Source organism: Telopea speciosissima, chromosome 7 (genome assembly GCF_018873765.1).
Source record: "Telopea speciosissima isolate NSW1024214 ecotype Mountain lineage chromosome 7, Tspe_v1, whole genome shotgun sequence".
Taxonomy (NCBI): domain Eukaryota; kingdom Viridiplantae; phylum Streptophyta; class Magnoliopsida; order Proteales; family Proteaceae; genus Telopea; species Telopea speciosissima.
In genome coordinates this window covers 18,012,047-18,032,285 of record NC_057922.1, presented here as the reverse complement: position 1 = coordinate 18,032,285, position 20,239 = coordinate 18,012,047, and the positions used below count along the sequence as shown (strand labels likewise).

Below are 20,239 nucleotides of genomic sequence, written 5' to 3'. Positions count from 1 at the left end.
TTTCTTTCTTTTCTTGATTCCTGTGATTGGTCCCTTCACTAGTTGTAATCCGTGGATGCCACCCCAAAGGTTCTCTAATGTATATGTAGATTGGACTGATTCAAGGACCCAAGTGTCCGTGAACTCATTGAGGGATGCTATTGCTGTAGTAGATTTCCTGGCAAGGAGGGCCTAGTCTCTTGCGGATAGGACTGTGTGGCCCAATTCGGATCCTTGTCTATCTATAGATGCTGTTACAGAAGACTCGAGTTTAATCCGTTAATCAATTGCTTACTCTTCTACCAAAAAAAAAAAAGAGAAGAGATCAAAGCATAGGAAACAATTCCTGATTTACCTATCAAACCAATTATATATTGTTGGAATGAGCATTTCCGACCCAATATACAAGAAGGTTGCGTTTGATAACGAAAAATCAACTGTTTTCCCTAGGATTTTGGGTGTTCTCTGCTCATTCTGACCAGAAAAAATTTGGCCATTGGTTAGACCCTTAATGGTTTCCAAAGTTTGGTCAAATTTGATCTGCAACAACATTATTGAATCTCTGGTCAATATGTGTCACAAGCTGAATCCCCACCAAAATATATCTTTTACAAAAACATTATTACATCATGATGACGGCGGGCCTTTGTGCGATAGTAAAGGTTGCTCCATTGTGACCAAGTGTTCACGGGTTCGAGTCTAAAAACAGTCTCTTTGAAAAAACAAAGGTAAGGTTGCATACATTCTGACCCTCCACAGACCTTGCCTAGCTGATTTCAAAGTAATTCTAATATATGATAAGCTACGAGAAAGTCGTTTTGAGATGGCATGAGTATGTTCAACGCAGACTTTTGGATGTCCTAATAGATTGAAAGAACTAAAATTGCCAGAGGCAAACCTAAAATGATCTTAGGAGAAATGATGAGGAATGACCGTTTAAGTCTTGGATCAAGTGTGACCTTGAATCTCTAAAAGTTGACATGTGGTTAATCCGGATAATGACCTTTATATCCAATGGTTAGAGATGGCCCCATCAGCTGTCCAGATGGTAAAAACAGGTGGGTGTGTGGGACTAGGTCTCTACCACAATCCACAAGCATGAAGATTTGTTTGGTTTGGCCCGAACTTGACCCACGTAAGCCTGATTGTGGAGCTGGACAAATGGTGCCGGGTCGGCCCGATTGTCCGGACCAATGATATCCTCTTTGGTGTCTTGGACTCTTGGTCTCAAGTCATCGGAGGTCGGAGGAGAGGAATAAGGTAACTTCTGGCTCCGAGGGGATGAACGTAGCCGTCTTGGCCAGTCGAGAACGAGCGGAAACCCTATTTTGGGTATCTGCTCTTCTGCAGCTTTTGGTAGATGCCAAGTGCTTGGTGGAATCTATCAGAGACACAGAGAGATTTTCGAAACGTTGGGAGGTTGAGACCGGTAGAACGATTGAATGGAGGATTCCGTATTGCAACAGCCGTACTGAATTCTGAAACTGTTGGGAGTTTCTCTTGTTCCATTTTTTGGCGTAAAAACATAGAATAAAGAGAAAACAGAAGAGACCAAGCTCTCCTGAGATCCTTTGCTAATGGCCCTCTGTTTTAGAGCTTCGAGAACCTTTGCCACTGTAACAATCGCAAGCCTTCCTAAGGTTCGTTTTTTCTTCCCCATCGCTTATTCTTTGCATTTCTCTACCTCCAAAGACAATGCTTTCTCAGAGACCCACTACGACAACCTGGTATCTGAGACCCTCGACCGCAACCCATGCGCATTTATGCATGGTTTCTGGCTCTCCGATCGATTCCGTGCTGTAATTCTTGACCCGGAGTTGTTCGTTCGCGTCCTTAAATCGATCCGACGGAGACCTAGAATCGCGTTGAGGTTCTTTAAATGGGCAGAGAGTCAACCCGAATTCAAACACTCTGAATTTGCTTTCTGTGTCATTCTTGAGATTCTAGCTGAGAACAATCTTATGCGATCTGCTTACTGGGTGATGCAGAGGGTAATTAGTGTGAATTTGCACGGAATTGTGGATGCTTTGGTTGATGGGTACTTGAGTCCGGAGGCTTTGATTAAGCTCCTTGATGTTTTATTGTTGGTTTACACCAAAGGATCCTTGACTGAGCTGTGTTTATCAACTTTTGATAAGATGGTGCAACATGGGATATGCCCAAATGTGAAAAATTGTAACCGACTCCTCCGGGTTCTTCGAGATGAAAATCTTGTGAGCAAAGCAAGAGAGATTTACAAACTAATGGGCGAGTTTGGTATCCAGCCGACAATTGTTACTTACAACACCTTGCTAGACTCTTTCTGCAAGGAAGGTGAGTTGCAAGAAGCTTTGGACCTACTGTCGGAGATGCAAGAGAGAGGGTGTGCCCCCAATGATGTAACTTATAATGTTTTGATCAATGGATTGTCAAAAAAAGGAGAGGTAGACCAGGCCAAGGGTTTGATTAATGAAATGCTGAACTTGGGGTTGAAGGTCTCAGCATTGACGTATAATCCTTTGATTCATGGGTACTTTAAGAAGGGCAACATTGTTGAGGCTTTAGCCATTGGGAGTGAGATGGTGCGGAGAGGTGCCTCTCATACAGTTGAAACTTGTAACACATTTATTGATGGGTTCTGCAAGTGGGGAAGAATGGTCAAGGCTAGGGAATGGTTCTCCAACATGTTAAAGAACAATTTGGAGCCCGATATAGTGTCGTATAACACTCTAATTCATGGGTATTGTAGAGTAGGAAACTTAAGAGAAGCTTTTCTATTGTTTGATGAACTAAGAAATGGATGGCTCATTCCTACTGTAGTTACATATAATACACTTATAGATGGCCTTTGCAGATTGGGGGACTTCGAAGGTGCGCAAAAACTCAAGGAAGAGATGATCAATAAGGGAGTTCTCCCAGATGTGTTCACTTACACTATTTTAGTGAATGGCTCTTTGAAACTGGGAAATTTAGCAATATCTAAGGAACTCTTTGATGAAATGCTACATGTGGGATTGCAGCCAGATGGCTTTGCTTATACAACCCGAATAGTTGGAGAGCTGAAGTTTGGTGATTCAAATAAGGCATTTAGTTTGCAAGAAGAAATGCTAGCGAAGGGTTTCCCACCTAACATGATCACTTACAATGTTTTGGTTGATGGACTCTGCAAATTGGGCAATTTGGAAGAAGCATATGGGTTGTTGCAAAGAGTGGTTGAAGATGGGCTAGTTCCAGATCATGTGACATATACTTGTATTATTCAGGCTCGTTTGGAGAGTGGCCATCTCAGGGAAGCTAGGGAGGTTTTTTATGAGATGCTAAGTAGAGGTTCGTCTCCTACAGTTGTGACATATACACTGTTGATTCATGCACATGCTGGTAAAGGGAATCTTGAACTAGCCTTTAAGTTCTTCTCAGAGATGCAAGAGAAGGGTGTATTGCCAAATGTGATCACCTATAATGCTCTGATAAATGGTTTGTGCAAAGTGGGGAGAGTGGATCAAGCTTACAAGTTTTTTATAGAGATAGAGGAGAAAGGGCTGTCGCCCAATAAATATACTTACACTTTACTGAGTAATGAGAACTGCAATTTGGGTAAGTGGTATGAAGCTTTGAGGTTGTATGGTGAAATGCTGGAGAGAGGGATTGAGCCTGATTCATGTACGCACAGTGCACTACTAAAGCAGCTCAACAAAGATTATAAAACCCATGCAGTGCGATGCCTCGAGAGTATAATTATAGACAGTGAAGAATCAATCAAAACAATGATTTGATAAGTCTAATGAAATAGCATATTTTATGGGATCACATTCAGATATTTGGGAGATATATGCTTCAGCTGAGAGGATTGCCCGTGTCTCATTGACAAAATGCTCTGATAATGTCGAGTACATTTCTGAACCGTTGTTTTAGCATTTCTCCCTTCTGGATTTACTTTGTATGGAATAAACATTCACTTTGAAAGGAATAGCTCCAATGGTCCATGTTCATAGACTACCAATGGAGCTGGATGATGCAGCAACCAGCGAGTAGATGATCATACCTGAACAGTTGGAGTTTATGCTTGAGGTACCACACATAGAGACCTTAACTTCTTTTTTTTATAAAAAAAAATTACAAACTTTTTCATCTAGTTGGAGTTTATGCTTGAGGTTCTTAATCTTCTTCTTGTTTTTGCTCTTTTTTATTCATGAAGTTGCCATGGCCTCATCACCTAGAAACTTTGCAGAGCATGTGACCTAAATTTTAGGAGAAAAAAAGTTTGATATGACGTTATGAAGTAACAGAAATTCGATATTGAAACTACAAAGATGCAATACTTTGATAGCTTAGGATTGCAATAATGACAACTGTTTTCCCTACTCATAATATCAGTTACAACTTCAAGTATAACTTATGCTTGAAGTCGGTAGATTTGAGAGAACATAGTGTTGGCTGTGTTGCACAAGAAAATAATTGGCACAGGAATATGCTTCTTGCAAGAATATAGAAGGTAACTCTTGCGACAAATTATAGGAGAATGGTTAACTATGATACTTAGAATGTAGTCTCCAATTGTTTGACTACTTCATTCATGCATTTGATTGCAAAATATGATCAATAAGCTGCAAACCGGATGTCCAATAAAGAGGCCGTACCCAGTGCACGAAGCTCCTGCCACTGCGGGGTCTTGGGAGGTTCATAATGTACGCAGCCTAACCCCCGCTTTTTGGAGAGACTGTTTCCTGACTCGAACCCGTGACCACTTGGTCGCTGTTACAATACCAGGACCTTGTAATTAGATCAGAGAGAAAGGAGAAAGAAGAGAGAATACAAGCTATCCAAGGAGGGGGTGACAGCCTGCGGCAAGAGAGTTGAATTACTTGTTGCAGATTCTCCCCTTATATTTATAATATCTCAGCATTGGAATAAAATAGGATACAAATAGAACAATACCCCTATACCCACAACACTATACTAAACCCAGTAATAGAACCAAAAATAACCTAAGAGAATGAAATAGACTAACAAATCCAAGATTGCTTAAATCTGATTTATATTGAAGGAGTTATGTTCCGGTCAAAGTTAATTTGGTGTGTGCAAATGTTGCCAAAATGGCTCTGAATGAAAATAATTTTTTAGAAATAAAAACAAATGAATATTTTATCGCACTTTTGGTTTTTAGGATTGTTTTACCATATTAAGATTTATGGAATTTATAGATTTGAGAAAAACCCCAGAATTAGAAAGTTGAAAATTTCACCTACAGCAGAAAATCTAGTTTTTATTCTTGAATTGGGGGGGTTGATTTCTTATCCTCTTGGAATTTTATTTTTTGACTATTTTTATTGGATTCAAATAGGGGGGGTATTTGCTTATTTATGAATAATATCTTAAGTAAGTGGAAACCATTTACTTAAATGATCTTAGGCATAAATAAGTGTTTATCCTGGTTTCCAGCCAATATCCAAGAACAATATACACTATTAAACTTGGGTAAAAAACCACAAGTACCATTTTGAGTGTTTTTTGTGTGAAAATACTTCATGCATTGTGTTTTGAATGTCAAAAATAGGCTGTATACAACAAATCAGATAATAAAAAGCATTTCTAGGCCTTGAAACCGACTCGAGCTGGCTGGGAAAAAATCACTGGTTTCGGTCGATTTCTGGCTGGTCGAAACCCGAGTTTTAGAACCTTGCTTAACACCCACCTCAAGCTAGAGCATATATATCACCCATGCACAACATGCTACAACAAGAATGAAAACTGGGAGCAAACAAAGACTTTGTGAACACGTCAGCAAGATGCTCTGACGAAGGAACAACAGAAGTAATGTAGTCCTAGATAGGTAGGAAACCTACTAGGAGCCAAGCAATAGGATCTAAAAAGGGCTGCTGGTTTGATTGGGCAGAATTAGGGTTTTTAGGTTAAATTCTAGGGTTAGGTATGGGGGAATGGGGTAATGTATATCTGATTTTAATAGGCAGGCTTAGGGGAAGCTATTAAAACAGATTTTAATAAGCTTTGATTCAAAATTCAAATTTCAGAATTTTAGGGTTAGGGTTAAGGTTTGAGGTTTTAGGATCTAAGTTGAAAACTAGGGTTTAGGATGGGATTTTTGGGCTGGGACTGTGGTCGAGTTTTACTGGCAAGGGGAACAAGGTTCGATCAAAGTTTAGGCCAATTCTGATGGTTAGAATAGGCTGTACAGGTTTTAGACTATTTTAGGGTTTTGGGATTTTAATGGTGGTAGGGGAAACCAGGGTTCTGACTGATCAGATTGTGCTGCAGGTCTGGTTGAGTGGAAGGGTTGGTATGAGGAGGCTGTGGTTTGATTTTTATGAAAAACAGATGAAGGATGAAGGCTGGACAGGTTCTAGGGTCTCACAGAGACAATGTCAGATTAGGGTTTATGGGGAAAATCAAATAAAAATAAAGGGGGAATCGATTGGGGGGGGGGGGAGGACGAATGGAAAACAAAAATTAAGATCCAAATTTACAGCAGAACTCCACTAGCAGCAAGTCTGAATAAGGGATGAAGGATAGAGCCACCTTCAAAGAGAGAACCTCCCAGCCGTTACGGCGTAAGGAGTCATAGGAGATCCACCTGTCTTTCTTCCTTGATAGATCCACAAGGCAACACTCCAAGGAGTAGGAGCAGCAGCAGCAGCAATCGGCAGCCAGCAAACAGTCTTTTTGTTTTCAAATCTTCAATTGTGGGGGAGCCTCCACGATTTATCTTATTTATAATATGGCTAATGCCAAATCCTAATACAAATTAAAGACTTCTCCTTCACAAAATCGTGGAAGGGAGAGGTTTAAATCTAACTTAACTAATTAAAACAGTAAAATGAGTAAGATAGCCCTACTAACTTAAGTTAAGAACTAATTAGCTAAATAACTTAAATTGGACCACTTGAACCAATTGGATACAACCAATTCTAAACCGGTTCAATCTAAAAACAGAAAAATTAAACTAAGTATGGAGAATACTAGCAAATAAACCTAACCTATGGCTCCCTACTTAAGCCCTAAGTTCAGGACTTCTTCTTCTTCTTCCTACTTGGAGCTGCATCAAGGAGTCTCAGTTAGCTTCTTCAAGACTGATTTCTGAACAAAGTGATAACCCACTTCAATATGCTTGGTCCTCTCGTGAAAGACAGGATTATTAGAGTAATGTAGATGAGGTGAATAAAGTGTAGTCACTGAGTTGGATGTGAACCTTCCTTGAGATGAGGTGTGACTTTTATTGGTTGAACTGTCTTTTCTATTTATCAGAAATGTCTTGATGAAGCATTGCTAGAGGCCCTTCTGTTGGTTTTTGGAAGCCCTTTTCATATTGTCAGAGAAACATACAATGGGAGGTGGTATAGTAGTGATTCTACTTAACTATACTGCTGCTGTTGTTTTTTTTTAGGGGCTGTTGGGGGGGGGGGGGCACTCAATACTAATTATCTATCATATTCATAGCCATTATTGGGGGCGGGCCTCAGTGGCAACGGTAAGGTTGCTCCATTATTGCCATTATTGTTATTATTTTTTTACCACTGTACCATACAGCACAATCTATCTTGAGAGGCTTACTTTACCATAGCTATCATATAGTCCAATGCTCTGTATTCCTTTTAATAGTTTGAAAGTTATTTGGTTACTTATGTTTTACTCGAATATTTGTTTACAGGTTGCTTGATGTGATGATATTGATGACTCATAAGGTTAAAGCTAAAAAAGTATGAGGTATCTATCTTCTTTCTAATGGTTCATAAGGATTACCAGGTTGCTATCTTTGTCACCATAACTCTGGTGTGATCTCTTTTTGTGGTGTTTCATTTGATTGCTGGCCATGCTTTTTTATGTTTTTTTTTTTTTTTTTTTTCATACTAATGTAATTTAGTAATTTTCCTTTTTTTTTTTTAAAATCATTTATTGTTCATCAAAAGCTCCTTAGTTTGTCTGGTAGTAGTGTATATTGAAAATTATTGTCCATAGGTGATGTAGAATTGGTGAATAAAGCTTCTGCTTCTATTGAAAGATTAAGGTAGGGTCTTTACGAAAACATATAAAAGAAAACGTTGGGTTTTTAGCATTCTTATGTGGTACTATGCACAGTTTTGTAGGTAAGTACGAAGGATTAAGATGTTGTTCCTATCACCAAAAAAAAAGGGGAGGGGGGAGGATTGAGGTAATTTTGACATTAAGTTACAAACAACTCTAAAACAGGGATATATATTTCACCGCAGCCATTAGGTGAGGTTGCATTAGGGTTTAAAGGATGGAAGTGCTGAACAATGGCTTAGACTTAGAGTAAGCGTCTATTTGTATCTTCAAGAGTCCAACCTGCTGGAATTGAGAATATCATCATTTAAATTTTATCAGGTGCAGCTAATCCCAAAATTGAGGAAGTGACATGACAGCTTGTGTTATCTCCCCAGTGAAACCCCGAGGATTAAAGAAATCAAGCTACCACCAAAATCACAGAATTAAATCCTCTTGAAATATGGAAATTATTTATTACCATGGGTATTCAATCTGAAGCTTCATCTCGAAGCATAGTTTAAATTATTAACAACTCACCTAAACTGGCAGAAGCTTTAATTCCCTCAATCCAAACATAGTTAGGTAGAACAAATTTAGATCCTCTAAATCGATTGCAGCTAGTATGTCATGATTTTCTGCAGGGTACGTCAACATTTACTGTAAATAGTGACTCAAAATTTTACTAAAAATGTTGTTAACGATGAATGGTGGAAAGTAATTAGGTAAGTATCGTGAAGTTCAGTGATAATGGTTTTTTATTCAAAGAATTTATATTGAAGCATTCTTTAATTTTACTGATGTCATAGGGTTGGAATGATTAGCAAAGCATAACTTTTCAGCTAATTAAGAAATAAAACTTTTAATAAACTATGAAAGGTTATTATCCTGTAATAATTGGTATTTGTAAACCTCTCTCTCTCACTTCCCCTCTTTATCTGTATATTTACCGAGGGAAGGAACAACTGAACAAGGCCCTTTTTAATCAACATGGTCTAAGGGAGTTACCAAAATACTGATTGTTTCAATACAACTTTCTCAAAATTCCCTGTTCGATTATCAAATTGAATGGACAGTACATTCAGTTATATTGTTACTGTTTCAGTATCTTTCAGGTGGAAAAAACATACATTCAGGAGACTAAGACCCTTTGATTTTAGATGATTTCTAGTTAGTATATGGTCCTTGGCACTAGAAACATGCATGGGTAGTGTATAGTATATTGTAACTGTTTCAGCATTTTTTAGGTGGAAAAGGCATACATTGAGGAGATTAAAGGCCCTTGATTTTGGATAAGTTCTAGTTAATATATGGTCCCTGTCAGTGGCCACTTGAAGAACTCTTTTTAGCCTGGCCTATCACTTGAGCAATATTTGGGACTGTTCTTTGCCAATTTAATCGAGTTAGGGTGAGCGTGAGACAAATTCCTGGTTTAATTTTATCCTGGTAACAGTTTTGGACTTGGTACAAGAGGACAAGTGCTGTGGATGTCTCTGTCCAGTAGTGGAGAGTTGGCTAAAGGGAAGGAATTCTAGGATCTTTTAGTGCATGAAGACGACCCTGCTGGAGCATTTTAATTTTATCCTTTAAACTAGTGTAGGAACCATACATAGGTATAGTATATTGTAACTGTTTCAGCATCTTTCAGATGGAAAAGGCATACATTGAGGAGACTAAAGGCCCTTGATTTTAGATGAATTCTAGTTAATATATGGTCCTTGGCAGTGGCCACATGAAGAACTCTTTCCAGCCTAGACTATCATTTAGAGCAACATTTGGGACTGTTCTTTGCCAATTTAATCAAGTTAGGGTGAACGTGAGTCAAATTGATGCATTCTAGGTTAGATAAGTTAAAAATAATAGAACACAATTGTCCACAGGACAGAAACACAGCAATCCCAACAGTACACAATATGGCCGAATTAGAAAGTGTTAAGTAAAACATGATCCCACAGTCGGATGAGGTTGATATTTGGATCGAACAGCTCTCTCAATATGACAATAAGACCCTCCAAATAATAAATTGATCCAAGCGTTGGATCTGTTGTAACTCATGGCTATAATATTAATTAGATCCCACAGTCGGATGAGGCTGATATAGTACTAACTCATGGCTATAATATTAATTAGATGATTACCATTTCCTCTGTACATTCTTGTATTGTTTATGTGTGTTGCCTATCTTCTTTTAATTCAATTATATGTCAACTTATCCTCCAAAGAGAAGTGTATGGAGAGCTTGAAAACTGGATGAAGTACAAAAATTGACCTGATTGATTGGATTAGGTGAGCGTTGGATAACTGATGTAGATCACAAGTCCATATGTACCCACAGGAACCAGTCCCAAAACCGGCCCAGCAAGGTTGTGGATTCGACTGCTGTGAGAAGCAGCCTGGTCTGATGATGTGACAAGTTAGTTAATTTGTTCTTCATTATTGTGTTGATCTTGGCTGCAATCGATCTCTTGCTGGTTTTCATGGTTCGATTGCTGTGAGAAGCAGCCTGGTCTGATGACGTGGCAAGTTTTTGTTGGTTTGATGGAGCATCACCTAAGGCAGACCCAGCCCAGAGAGAAGCATGAAGAAGACAGACAGAAGTTTCAAAAAAAAAAAAAGAGTTACTGTTCACGTGAACAGTGATTTGGGGGCTGATATGGACAGCTGGTGTGAAGATCTGATTTTATTTTGTTACTATTCTCTTAGTAGTACCTAGTTACTAAATCTATTAGTTTCTATTTTTGTTTCCTTGCTTGTTTAGAAGGTTGGATCTATAAAGCCTTAATAGTTTCTATTTTCAGTTAGTTTCTAATTTTCATTAGTTGCTATTTTCCTACCTTCTATTTTGGTTTTAGGAAGTTTCTATTTTCTACCTTCTATTTGTAAGCTTGCCTAAGTTATTGTTGAAATTATTTATCCACCCGTGTCCTCCTTTGGATAGTCTATCGTGTTAGAGCTTCTGTTTGATATACATATTGTTTCCTCCCTTTCCTAAAAGGTCGGCCTTTTAGAGGAAGTGGTTCCAACATGCTATCAGAGCAGGCAGGGGTCACGGTATTGAGTCCCCCTGGGAGGGGACAGGTGTTGAAATTATTTATCCACCCTTGTCCCCCTTTGGATAGTCCGCCGTATTAGAGTTCCTGTTTGATATACATATTGTTTCTTCCCTTTCCTACAAGGTCGGCCAGGAAGCGGTTCCAACAGTATCCATGGCCAAATTAGGCTCTGATACCAAGTTGATGCAGCCAATCAAATCCTTGGTTCCTAATTTGGGATTAGCATTGATTGGCTGCATCAGTGGGCCTGGCTTGACATCCAAGTTCAGCCCAACAATAAAATACATAGTATATTATTTACCATATTATATATGAAGTATATGTATTCAATTGTACCCATATTTGTATGTATGCCTAATGTTCAATGATGAATATGAATTCATGGACACATGAATATGCGATTATGTCTCAATTCTCTTAGAAAGAAAATACTCTCCAGATAAACTTTGAAATAGAAGAGTGGTATAACTTATCTAATACTCAATGCTCAAGAAAGCCTGGCCTGACTTTGGGTGGGCCTAGGCCTAGCATATGACTATCCTTATACCCTATGCTAGGCCTGCTCCACAATTGCGGTCTATATGATCATCAGCTTGTCTTGGATCATCAACCAACTTTCAGTTAACTCTAAGGTCATTCATTAGACTTACTGCTTTCCCCTAAGCTCATGATTCTCCTATGGATGATCCTATGTCTGTAACTTGTGGGAACCAAAGGAACCTGTGGAAAATCAATTCATCAACCCTACATTTGATGACTTACCCCCTCCCCCCCTCTAAAAAAAAAAAAATCCAATGCAATTCTATGAAGGAAAATATCATATACAAGGGGCATTTTACATAAGAGGTTGCAGGATCCCTGCACTGGCCCTGCACTGGCTTGGGGTCCCAATAACTACTACCCATGTGTACCAAGTTCAGAGCATAAGGATCTATGGTTAGTTATCTGTGTCTAACCTTAAAGACCATTAAAAAAAAGATGTTCATATTAAGCATCTGCTATGTAATTTTTTTTTTTCACATCTAGCTGAATACATTTCCATGATTGATTAAATGACACACACACTTGCACTCTAATATCTGAACTTGTGGTGCTAAACAAATCATATTCTGCCATTCTAGTATCCTCTTTGGATGTTTCGTTTTTTTTTATTGTTGTTTTTCATCATGATTCCAATTTTTTTTGGTGAGTATTTTGGGGCACTCAGGGACAGACCTTCAGTGTGTTAGACTTGCGTGATATCCAATTACACCACAACACCGCAGTTCATGATTCAATTAATCAGAACGTTGTATGGAGTTGCTGAAATCTTGGGGTGATCCCTGCGTCCGGATCCTCTCCTATGACCTGCCCCACCTCCCTCCCTCCTACCAGACACAAACAGGGACAAAAGGACCACCCTGGAGTCCACCCCTGTTTGTGTCTGGTAGGAGGGAGGGAGGTGGGGCAGGTCGTAGGAGAGCAGCCGGATCCGTGATCCCTTTGTGATGCAGTCAAACAAATGCTGAGCTTTCTCACCTTGCACTCATTCAGATCCTTTTAGTAAATCCTCCCAAGTTTCGGAGCTTTTCTGTGGTGAAGGATATCGATGCTTCTGACCTGGAAGGAAAATAAAAAAAGCACCAGTATACTGCACTCGCCTCAACGGTTATACTGAGGTACTATTTCCAAAGTTCTGGTACTCAATGTGGTTCACCTTAAGAGTTAATCAACAACTATTTCTTTTTCAGGTGGTTAAAAATCAATTCTATGAGGGAGTGTCGCTACTCTAAACAGGTCTGCTGTTTCCATCACCTTGAGTTTGCATTGGCATCATTATCCTGATAAAGATATAGACCCACTATGCTCTACTCCAAATGCCTGTGATTGGGTATTAGCCTAGCTAGGAGAGGACTCTGTTTGACCAAGCTATGAGCCATGGGAAAGGGAGGCTGTTGATGCAACCGGTACAATTGTGGTGCACCATGAACATAACGGAATTAAAGAGTTTCCAAATGTGTGGATACCTGGGAATATTACTAAAGATTGTTGCTGTTCATTGTGTGTTATTTTTATATGTATATTAGACCTCTCCTGGTTGGGTATGTGGGTGACTTCTTTTAATGGAGTTCTGCTATATTATTTCTGTTTGTCCCTGGGGTTGCAACAAATGAATCTAGCTTCTGCATGGGGTTTTGCCCATGATTTGGCTCTCTCTTCTTTTTGTGTTTTTTTTTTTTGGGGGTCGGTACTCTTTCTTGATTCAGTTGAAATGTATAGAACATGAATGAGAATTACCAATCTACCATCAAACTGTTCAATATGCCCTTTGCTGCATTGAAACAAATGGATTAATGGTTCAACTCTGTTTGCAAAGTTTCTATTCAAACAAGAAAAGGAGTAGAATGAGAATTTTTTTTTGGGCGCTTGAGGAACATTATATAAAGAAAGAACTAAAAGCAAAAAAGATCAGAGTATAAATCCTCCAACATACTCCCCTATGTTTTTCGGACCTGGGTTTATTAGCCAGCCTGTGTGCAATTGATCAGCCATCTAACCTGCTTAATCACAGAAACTAAGGTAAAACACTTGAGCAAAAAGGTATTAATATCCAAACACAAAGAAAACAGTTCCCAATGCCATTTACAGACTCTGCCCTTCTCAAACCTGCTTACTAACTCATAATAGTCAGTCTAAACATCAATGGTTACATATTCCAATGACTTTGCATCTTGAAGTCCTTGCTGAAATCCCTTTGCTTGTGCTTCTTGTGAATATCTTCCAAATCCAAAGTCCATGAATTCCAACACAATTTTTTTCAAAAAATATTACAGAAGATCAACCATCCTCTCAAGTATTATGATCATAGCTCCCATCACAGATGATGAATGAGAGATCAGTAGTGGACAGCTTCATTAAAAACTGGAAATGTAAGGTGGATGCTACCACGGGGTGGGAGGAGACAATTATAGATTCGCATACTAGTATCAATCTGATAATTTTAGACATAATGATAAAAGGGTTAGGAGGTACATGGTTAAAACAGAGTAGTTGCGAGCAGACCAAATAAAATAAAAATAATGGATGTTACTGATAACATTAATCTTTAATCTTTTCGAGTGAAAGATGATTCATTAAGGAAAGATATCAAAGATTGTAGGAGCTTGAAGGAACTCAATTCTTAGCCCCAGAGGACTTGCAGCTCAAATTCTTTTGGAGATGGGGCATGCGAGGAACAAATTCTAGTCAGTTTCATTACCAGATGAACAAAAAACACAAAAAGTGTCCATATTAATAAACCAAGATTCGCGCCAAAAAAAAATAATATTAATAATAAACCAAGATAGTTTACCTCTGGTGTGTACCCCACCAACTAAAACTCTCCATAAAAATAACCGAAATTTTGGATGGATTTGTAATTTCCAGATAAATTTCCATATTTTTTTGTTGGCACTGATGTCATTGCAAGTGTTGCAAGATTGAGAGATAAAATTGCCCCGTATTTCTATTTTGATCGGCCGAAAACCAGATTTAGTATCAGAGCGAATCCAGAAGCCTTGATGAGGAGTTAATAAGAGGCGTTTCAAAATCGATTCAGCAATCAAGTGGGGAAATATTGAATAAATAAGATTAAAATTGCAGGCCCAATTACATATAAGCTCATCAACCTTGGAAAAGGCAAGATTGGGAGTAAACAGGCGATGGGATATGGAAATGTGATAAACTAGAAATCCAAGAATCATTCCAAATATTGATAGATAGAGTTTATTTGATATTGTTCCATATCCTATCCAGGATCCATTCTTAATAGACAGCTTTACATCCAATAAATTGGTACGAAGAAAATATTTTGGTCCACAAGGCTGATGGAATGGTTAAGAGCCTCTAGCTAAGCTTAAGGAGCAAGGCTTATGTTTAATTTTTTTTTGGGTGAATGAGCAAGGCTTATGTTACGTGTCTTTATTTTAGTAATTAGGATATTTTTAATAATTAAGATTTTAGTTATTATTAGTTATTTATGTATAACTAATGGGAGGGAGTTAAAAGATAATTGAGGTTATGTTTTATATGGATGGTTTTGTGGAGGAGTCATAGGATTTATAACTACTTGGTGCATATGAAGTGAATGAATCTGAATTGAATCTCTAAAAGTTTTCTATTGAGAAAGAGGCATGACTTTTTCCATAAAGTCAAGAGGATCGGCTTCCTCCTAATTAAGCCAAACTCATCCCTATTATTTTTTTTTTTTTTTTAAATTATTCACGCACTTATCAGCTTTATTATGATCCAAGCTAAACCGAAAACCAAGACCCCCATTGGCCTTAGTTTGACAAGTATGGATCGATGGAACGAGAGTCTTTAATTCTCTTGAAAATCTCCTCTCCATAAACTGGCATTAATAGATTCTAATGTATAATAGATTAATAGACTTTAAGAATAAACAAAAAACAAGACATCATACAGGTAGAAATTGCAGTAGGCACTGATCCACCAGTTTGAGAAAGAAATGGAATTTTTCAACTCATCAGTATTGATTGCTCTCTATTAAAATGTGATTCAAAGCTAGGCTCTTAGCTTGGGGGAAAAAACAGATTTGCAATCAATTTTTTTAATAGAGGCAGGTGGAGCTTAAAGCTTCCTGAAGAAATTTGCTATCAATTTCTTTCTTTTTTTTTTTGGTTGAAAGAGAATTTATTGATAGGTAAGGCAAGTAACACTCGAGACATCCTAGTTACAAAGATCCAAGAGCCAAGGATTGAAAATTAGCCAATTTATCCTATTTACAGAGGATAAGGCCTTTCGAGCTAGGGAATCGGCAATAAGATTCCTATCCCTAGAAACATGATGAAAAGAAATAAAATTAAACTGATCAGCCAAACAGCAGATGTCATGAATGAAGCTTCCAATGGAGACAGGAGAAGGACGAGCATTAGTGATATAAGAGATCAAGGCTGAGCAATCAGATTCCACCAATATGTGATTCAGTCCAGCTTCTGCGACTGCTAAAAGACCTGCTCGAACTGCCATGGATTCGCCCATAAGAATGTCATTCATAGCTACTGGATCCGATACAGCTTGGAGGATATGACCTTGAGCATCTCTTATAATGAAACCAATTCCACCTTTGGATTCAATCTCTAGGCAAAGCTGCGTCACAGTAGAGCTTAAAATGACCATTTGGCGGAGGAATCCACTGCCTCGGACCGATGGGCTGGCTCGATTCCTGATTGAGAACTGTGTTTATGGAGCTTGGCTATCAATTTCTATGACTCCTAAAGCTCGACATATTTGGCTTCTCAAAATCGGAGGTGTATTTTTACTCAACTCCTATTAAAATTAACTTGTTGGCTAATCAAATCTTGAAAAAACTTGAATATATGCATGGATGGTGGAGATATCATCCAGAAAAGACTCTATAAAAGATGAAAATATCATCTACAAAAAAGTTTAAGGGGATATTTCTATAACAGTTATAGCAACCTTAATCCCTAAAAAAATATTATATTTGCGGCATGGTGTCAATAATCTGAAAAGGGTTTTCATTGCTATGATAAACAAGTAGGGACTGAGCGGCCGGCAACCTTGCCTAACACCTCTAGAGGGTCAAAGGGATCAAAAGAACTACCCTTGAGCTTTAATAAGCTAGGTACATTAGAGACACCAGACAGCCAATCAAATCACATCACAAGTTATTAACCTAAAAATTCAAAAAGGCCTTGAAGGTAGCCCCATTCAAGATGATCAGAATGTGAAAATGTCTCGCAGATGATCTACAAAGATTTTTACCATGGATGGTATATCCGAAACCAATATACCAGTTTCATCTTTGAGACAGTTGCTTGAATTATTTCTTAGTCTCATTTTAGAAATGGTATGGTAATACTAAGTGTTACAATCCCATCATCATCATCATCAATATAGAGGTGCCTTGATTGATTTCTAGAATAAAAAAAGTTTTTCAGCCTCAAGTAGCCAATGGAGGGTATTGGAAATCTCAGATAGCTTAGCTGCATCATCAGAGATAGAGGTTCTTTCCCTTCCAATTCATGGTACTGTAATTCGGCGGTTAACCTTTTGGGATTGGTGTGCGATTTGTATGATTACACTTTCATCAAAAAAATAAAATAAAAATTCATAATACTGTTTAGAAAGCTAGTGAATCTTTTAAATGAAATAAATTTTCAAAAACCTCTTTATTCCAATGTTTAAAGTAGACCATAATTAAAATTTGATTACCAAAACCTTTCCACTTTGAAACCAAAAATGGTCTCAACCCTCTCCCTATTTATTATTATTATTTATTTCATAAATTCATTTAAAAAATCCACTTCTTTGAAATCTTTGTTAATGGATGTTGATATATTAACTTAGATTTTAAGGATCAGAAAAGCTATGCAGATGTGTGTAAAATAAAGTAGTAATCCAAAGATCATATCACTTAAATTTCCAGAGTAGTGGTTTCCCATTATCATCTAAACCAGAGATGGGATCATCTGCACGAATGTTAGAACTTAGAACACCATGATAGGTCATTGAATCGGCCAATTCGAATTAGCCATGAATATTCTTTTTGTTTTTATTATTTTATTTTTTCTATTTTCATTTTTTCTTTTCTATTAATTAGTAAAAAAATATTTTATCAATTACTCACCTCTTGCAGCTAGATCTATAGGGTTTTTGAATTTTTTTAAAAAAAATTAAAAATAAAAAAATATGTGACAATATTTACCTTTTTCTTCCCGATTCCATAACCAAGGACTCTGTCTAGTCAATTGCAATTTCCAATTCATTTTAGATTGGATTCGGATTCATATTCGGATTCGGTTGAAGCCGATCACGTATTTGGTTCCACTTCTACTCGGTATAGAGACTATAGAGTGAGAGAAGTTGCACTAGGGTGTCAATTGGTGGGTCCTAATCGGGTCTTTTTGGTCCCCACCACTTTAAGACTCTATACGCCTATTCCATGACAACACTGTTTAACTAATCAGCCCTCATAGGTCATACATGGATCTAGTGTAATCGGTTCAGTTCATATTAAGGCTAAGCGGGCTATGCTGTTTTGGTAGAGGCCAATCCGGTTCATAGTTAGCAAAAACGGGAATAAAAAAGAAAAATTGGAAATCGGTGGTACTATGTTTTAAATTGTAAAAATTTGCAGATAGATGGTCAAATAAAATGGTCAAGAAAACAAAGGATGATAAAAAACGAAAAACGAATGAAACGAGTTTTAAACATTTATCTTTCAAAAAAATGACACTATTCAGTCTATTCTCACATAAATCGAGGAATTTCTATTTGAAATACATGTTTCTAATGCTCAAAACAACTATAACATCCAAAATTTATCTATATATATATATTCCACAACTCATTGTAAGTTATGTCATCTAATATCATCCATTATTAATTCTCAATTCATATGTCATAATGTTCAAAGTTAATGTGGCTTGATTATGGTGTTGCCAATACACCCAACATAATCATGAATTGATGCATGTTTAATTGGAGTTAGGAACCATCACTTTTTTTTTGTTTTTTTGATAAATAAGAACCATCACTTTAGAAACTTTTTTTAGTAGATACATTAGTTTGTAGTTCAATTTCTAGATCATTATATTGATCTTGATTTGAAGGTGATATCATGAGAAATGTAATCCTTCAAATCATCTTTATGCCGGTGAATGAACGAGATCGATCAAAATTCAGGAGACAGATATATGATCAATTAAGTAAACTAATGTTCAACAAATCTAAGGTCTAAAAAAACACAGAAACCTGTTTTAAATGCGTTTAAAGCGTATCGTTTGCCGTTTTTTGCCCGTATGTAAAAGATGTTTAAGATTGAAGAAAAAAAAAACAGATACACATTTAAAAGTTAAAACAGAAAAAACTCTTTTGAAATGCGCTTTTGCTAACTAGGTCCTGCCTAACGATGCGGACCATATTTTGAGACCCCTAGGTTGCAGCAACGGCCCCTAACGTGGAGCTAGGTGCCAGTTTGTTCTGGGTATGTCTAGTCAACTCCATGATCAACCATGGCCACAAGGCCCCACAACCAAAAGCTGAGAACCCTACTACTCAGTTTTCAAAAACCAGTATGGGCAGACAGCATTACCCTTACAGCCATTAGTTTCTCTTTCATTGATTACCCCCCAGTCCATTGTGCTTTCCTCTCTATATGTAATAATGATATATACCCATTAGGGCCATTAGCCCCTCAGGCTCATAGCCCATCTCTCTCTCTGTGTTGGTATGTGTGTGTGTGGGGTCCTGGCATTAATGGTTCCATGGTACTACAGAGATTTGCAGATAAAAGAAATGGATGGAGAAAAGTAGAGACCCATCTTGCCTTCCATTTTTTGTTATGGTGTCATTCATTCAGTCCCTCTTTCGAACGAACACCGAACTTGCGAATCTCCATCCACGATTCTCAGTACAATTATGGGCAATATGTAGTTAATGAATGAACACTCTCTCTGTCTGTGTGTGTGTCTGTTTTTTCATGCACATTGATTGATTGTTTCACTTCTAAAGCACTTTTGGGTACCTTACTGTCTTCTGCTTAGCCGTCCTTCTGATTGCCTCTTTTTCTTCTTCAACTGCAGTCAATTCCAGTCCACACTCCACATTCAATGAACATTCACTTTCTCCATGAGTTGACCTTCAATGAACTCTGCAATCAAATTCCATCCTTCTGCCTATATACCTTTCATGGATAGGAAAGTCATTCACTTTCCCAGAGAATGGAATCAAGCAATTTAATACCTGCTCAATATTGATTTTCTACATCCTGCACAAGCATTCAAATCCCTCACCCCACCCCGTCCCACCCCGTCCCACCCCACCCCACCCCTTGTTGAATTCCCATCTAAATGTAACCATGTCAAATCCATTCTTGACACCATTAATTTTCCAATTTGCAGTTCAGACTTATTCACAGGTAAAGGGGGGGAGGGGGGTGTTCTTGAAGTAGTTGAAATTTTGAATGTTCACCCTTGAAAATTTCCCCAGCCATCAGACTGCGTAGGGGTGGAATAATACCATAGATATCGTCTACAGATGTAATTTTACAATCATACATGAGCTATGACCAAATTTCCTCTATCCTCATCAATTCACCACTATCAGGCATGAAGCCATACAATTCATCACCAATTGATTTTGTCAACAACTACTGGTTGATTTTGATCCAGAAAACACTTCAACAAAGAGAAATACATGGTTGCAGT

The 20,239-nt window shown here is 37.9% G+C and overlaps 2 protein-coding genes across 3 annotated transcripts in view; both read left to right on the top strand.

The window, feature by feature from the left end:
• The window catches only part of LOC122668896 (ankyrin repeat-containing protein P16F5.05c-like), a 31,830-nt gene extending 11,766 nt beyond the window's left edge, over nucleotides 1-20,064 (top strand). Inside the window, exon 7 of one of the 2 annotated variants that reach the window (XM_043865466.1) lies at nucleotides 20,049-20,064. Coding sequence is in view for 1 of the 2 variants with exons in the window: in XM_043865467.1 (XP_043721402.1) it covers nucleotides 12,910-12,913 (4 nt within the window). In the remaining variant the exon portion in view is untranslated. Of the gene's footprint in view, nucleotides 1-12,909; nucleotides 12,924-20,048 lie in introns of those variants that run through there. The other variant, XM_043865467.1, reaches the window with a different exon arrangement.
• Nucleotides 1,543-8,023, top strand: LOC122668894 (pentatricopeptide repeat-containing protein At1g22960, mitochondrial-like). Its single transcript, XM_043865462.1, has 2 exons — nucleotides 1,543-4,026; nucleotides 7,622-8,023. Exon 1 carries the CDS (start codon nucleotides 1,557-1,559, stop codon nucleotides 3,729-3,731), a length of 2,175 nt encoding a protein of 724 aa, XP_043721397.1. The 5' UTR covers nucleotides 1,543-1,556; the 3' UTR covers nucleotides 3,732-4,026; nucleotides 7,622-8,023.
• Nucleotides 20,065-20,239: the final 175 nt, after the last annotated feature.